Source organism: Daucus carota, chromosome 8 (assembly GCF_001625215.2).
Source record: "Daucus carota subsp. sativus chromosome 8, DH1 v3.0, whole genome shotgun sequence".
NCBI classification, from domain to species: domain Eukaryota; kingdom Viridiplantae; phylum Streptophyta; class Magnoliopsida; order Apiales; family Apiaceae; genus Daucus; species Daucus carota.
In genome coordinates this window covers 18003663-18008220 of record NC_030388.2, presented here as the reverse complement: position 1 = coordinate 18008220, position 4558 = coordinate 18003663, and the positions used below count along the sequence as shown (strand labels likewise).

At 36.6% G+C, this 4558-nt stretch overlaps 1 protein-coding gene across 6 annotated transcripts; it reads left to right on the top strand.

The window, feature by feature from the left end:
* The first annotated feature begins 903 nt into the window (after positions 1 to 903).
* On the top strand, positions 904 to 4328 carry LOC108197182 (uncharacterized). Of its 6 annotated transcripts, none has more exons than XM_017364723.2 (4): positions 904 to 1168; positions 1767 to 2828; positions 2909 to 3844; positions 3967 to 4328. In XM_017364723.2, the coding sequence occupies exons 2-4, from the start codon at positions 1827 to 1829 to the stop codon at positions 3994 to 3996; spliced, it is 1968 nt and encodes a 655-aa protein (XP_017220212.1). In that variant the 5' UTR covers positions 904 to 1168; positions 1767 to 1826; the 3' UTR covers positions 3997 to 4328. The 6 variants fall into 6 exon arrangements, with proteins under 6 accessions (XP_017220212.1, XP_063939551.1, XP_063939552.1 ...); XM_064083481.1 differs by having other exon boundaries at positions 905 to 1168; positions 2906 to 3844; XM_064083482.1 differs by lacking the exon at positions 904 to 1168 and adding an exon at positions 1171 to 1261.
* The last annotated feature ends 230 nt before the right edge of the window (positions 4329 to 4558 follow it).

Genomic DNA, 4558 nt, shown 5'->3' with positions numbered 1-4558 from the left:
TACATTTATTCAATTAATATTTTATAAAAAATATTTTATAATATTTAATATGCTAAACATATTGTAGAAGAGACTGTTCATATCGTTTAATTTTTATCTTATATTTTCTCCGTCTCACATTTGTATACATTTTTCACTGTCCGACACACACATGTAACTTAATTTTCAAAATTTTCTTTTTCTTATAGAAAATTAATATTTAAATATTTATAAAAAATTTTAAAATAAATTCTGAAACTATATTTTATACAAATCATCCCGGTCCCTTGATACATACAATTACAACTTCCAAGCGAAAGAAATTATAACTTTGACAACTCAGAACAATCAGATCACTTCATACTCACCGTTGAGTCATCCAAATTTCTTAAATTCAACCAAACAGAAATTTAACAGATCTAAAATTATTTTGATAACAAGAAGTAGAATCTTTTTTTTTTTTTTTCAAATCTAGTTACATAATTATAATAACCTAGTCCATTCTCCGAATATCGTAGAAGAAAACGAAACATACACAACTGTTTTAAAATCGGAACAAAGCTTTTAACTTTTTAGATGTTAACTATTTTATACAAGAAAATAACAAAAAATAATAAAGGTGTTCCTTAACCTGACACCTCCCGTAAAAAAAACAGAGATATATTAAAATATGAAAATCTAATCGAATCCCTACATATAATCACCTACGTGGACAACGATGGTAAATACCAAACATGAAGCATCCATCCCATACTAAAGTCAGAAGAAAAGAATACCAAAAAGAGTTAAAAACAAAAAGTGGGTTTTACATGGAGAAGTTGGATTTGAGTTGTAGATTATTGATTCAACAGAGTTCCATAAAATATAGAGGCCGGTTCTTTTCTGTGGCCCGCGAAATAAATTTCATACCTTTAAGTGACTTATATTTCTAACTTAACGGTTTATCCGTGACTGACAAATTTCCATTTTGATAACAATATCCCCATACCATGTGAAATAAACACTTGTCTAGTCTCAACTCTTGAATCTCAGCCCCACTCACTTATCATCAAACTAACATCAACCTTTCAACACTTGCATTTGCATTGTGTTTTCATGCCTTTTTCCTCCTCTTGTTCTTCTTCACATTGCATTACTCTTTTTCCCCGTCATTCACGGTCACTTAAAAGTCACACAATCTTTTACACGGGTATGAAATATTTGAACTCTTTTTTTCTTATGTTTTGTCTTGGTCAGATTTCGGAATTTGCTTTGATGTTTTGGGTGTTTATGAATTGGTATGGTATGGCCTAGTTGGTAGTTAAACTAAGTTGAATACTGTTTAGTGCAGTGATGTAGTTGGGGAACTACTGTGTTTTCCCTGTTTTATTCATTATAAGTCTGTTCAAGTGACTATACCGAAGTTAGATGATTTCTGATACGAGAGTCTTGTGCATACAAGCGCGATTTTAGTTTTTATATTGCGGATTCATCTAGTGGTAAATGTATGTTTTTCAACATGGTGTTTAGTCATAGTTTTTCTGGATTTCCAACATAGTAGCTTTATATTTGATTAACTGATTGTTTTTGTTACCCTTTTGTTTGATTTTGGACTTCTATGCATTGAGAAAATATTTGTTCAATTGACAAAGAAACAGCCATTTCAATAGTATATGTTGTATGTGTTATTTTTATTGTTTTGGATTAGAAGTTTGTAGTTTCAAGTTTAGTATATTCTTGGTTTAGTTGCCCGGATAGTGGAAAGACTATAACACTAACCTCTGTTTTCGTTGCATTCTTCGTTGTAGTGGCACGAATTTAATCGACAATTGAGCCCAAGAGTAAAGAGAGCAGATAGGATCTACTAAATGGAGGGAAAGAAACTAAATTTTAATGCGCCACTTCTATCTGTGAGAGTTAAAAGAAAAGATAAGGATGTTCCACCACCGTGTAAGCAGCTGGCTGTTCCTGCGCGCAAATCAGTGTCTCCACCGTCGTCTAGGCAGCTCTCTGTGCCTCCACGCAGATCAGTGTCGGAATTAACTGACCTGACTAAGCCAGCTGCAGTTCCTTTTGAGTGGGAACGAACTCCGGGGAGGCCTAAAGTGGAAGGAAAAGGAGAGGCCTTGTCTCAAAAAGAGCCTTTGCCTAGTCCCAGATTTCCACCAGGAAGAGCATTTGATATTAGAAAGCGTGTCTCAGGGGAATTACTTGAGTATCAAAACCTTTCGAGGCCTCAACTGGAAGCATCGCCTTTAAATGAAAACGTGAGTGTTGTTGGTATGACCGAAGGATGTCATTCTGAGGACGGGGATGATGCAATTTTAGAATCACTTGACGCACTCTCGCAGACAGAGTCGTTTTCTGGGAGCTGCAGTATAACTGATTCAAGTAGCAATGGTGGTCCATTTACGCAATCATCCAAAACCTTCAGGGCTGATCAAAAAACTCTAGACCTTATGATGGCTCGTTTTTTGCCTGCTGCAAGGGCTATGATTATAGAAACCCCAAAATATGTTCAGAAAAAGAAATCTGTGGAAAGCCAAGCGTCAAGAAATGTTAAGAAGATTGTCAGCGGAGAATTAAGGCCCCTCCTAGAAAGATACGGGTCTAACACAGCACCACAATACAGTCCCTACAAGAGGAATGCATTTAGTGAAGTTGAGGATGACGGAGATGATTATCGTCATAGAAGATCTGGTTTAGCATGTGGATTGTTGCCTCGATTATCAAAGAAGTCTTTGCGTTTTCTTGATCCAGTGCCAAGGATGAAATCCAGGCCCCAAAGTCCTGTTTCATCTGCTTCCGAGGTTAGAAGAATGGCCAGAACAGCTCACAGTGGCCCTTTACCACAAGTTCAACAAGAGAAGGTAATTATCCAACTTGCTATCCTCATTATTTTCTGTGCTTAACTGTCATTTATACTGACAATTTTGTGACTTTGCAGCAGAGTTTAAAGGACAATTACTGGGATGATATTAAAATTGGAGTTAAGCAGCAAGAACTTATAGAGAGTAAATTAATTGGTGCCAATACGGTTCGTCATTCTATTGATTCATACAGAAAAGAAAGTTTACTTCCTCGTACACGCTCAAGGAGTGGTTGTATATCTCCCTATCGGAATGAAAAGCCCCGGTCTCCCTTTCATGACGGAGCAAGGTTTCTTGGTGTACCGAAGATGGTCAAAACTACAGAATCTGGTAATGTCAATTTAACTAGCAAAGAGTTTGATAAATTTCGTGACATCTCAGCATATCAGATGTATAAACGGGAATCAGATATATTAAGTAGTTTAGCTGAAAGAATTTTGTACATAGATTTGGTAAATAATACAGAACTGCCAATTTTGGATTCGGAAGAAGAATTGCTTAAGAAACTTTCGACAGAGAACTTGGGGGAAAGCAGAGGAACTGAAGAAATTCGCATGCCAGAATCATTAGACACTGTTAAGATGGTAAAATCTACAAACATAGGGTCTACAGCAGCAGGATCGGCATCTTCTGGTTGTATATCGAATCTCAAAAGTAGAGCAGACAACATTAAAGTTATGAAACAGGATGCAAATCTCGGTCATGAAGCCGCGTCCTTGGAATGCTCCATAGTTCATCCTGCTGAGAATTTGGCAACACAAACTGAGAATTCTGGAAAAGTGAATGATGATAAAAATGTAGGCGTCGGATTCCCTCAATCACCTCTACCCCCACCTCTACCAAAATCACCTTCTGAGCCTTGGCTATGGCGTAATCTATCTTCCATATCCTTGCGAAATCCTTTTTCACATGGCCAGTCTAAGAAGATAAATAGGAAGACTTCCTCAACTAGTTCCAAGTGGGAGACTATTGTAAAAACTTCCAATGTCTCCCATGACCACAAGCGTTATTCTGAGGTAATTTCATTAATTCACCTTCCATTTCCTTATTGCAGTAGGTAATTAACAAACGTCATTAACTGTTGCTGTTTTCCATAGTTGCAAACTGACTGGTCTCACATTGTGTACTCCTGTGACAGGAACTCGTCTCTCATGTTTCGAAGCAGTAAGCAGTTCAACAGAAAAAAAAAAGAGTTGGAGGATCGGCCACTGCAATATTTGCTCTAAACGAGCCTCCATACTACGTTCGATGTATGATCAGTAGATAAACATAGATGCATTAAGTTGTTTGGTTAAAAATGGTTGAATGTTTCCCGCAAGTATCCAGTTCTTGCACATTTGGAGAACACAGATTACCAATTTATAGCCGTCATTCACATGTCAGGGAATTGTACATTTCTTTTATACAGTTTCCCTGGTGTCATTTCAATAAACTTTGTCATTTTTCCTATTAATACAATTTACAATCTGAAATATGAGTGCCAATATTCTAAGTGCTCTCCATCTTAATCTTACTCATTCTATTGCAACATTTCCATCCACTCTAGCAACCTGTTAAAAGGGTCTGGGTCATGACAATCATGTGTCAGGATGTATTGTCAGCAGAAAAAAGGCTGCTAAACAACTTAACCCGAAATATTTGATGCATATATAAGGTTTGCGGTAGTATCCAACAAAAAAATGACTCGTTTTAGGATTTCTGATGTCCGCAGACATATATTATTATTAATA

Coding starts and splice junctions, on each gene's coding strand:
- LOC108197182 (XM_064083481.1), top strand. CDS start 1,827: ATGGAGGGAAAGAAACTAAATTTTAATGCGCCACTTCTATCTGTGAGA. Junction 2,829..2,905: donor CACAAGTTCAACAAGAGAAG/GTAATTATCCAA, acceptor GTGACTTTGCAG/CAGAGTTTAAAGGACAATTA. Junction 3,845..3,966: donor ACCACAAGCGTTATTCTGAG/GTAATTTCATTA, acceptor CTCCTGTGACAG/GAACTCGTCTCTCATGTTTC.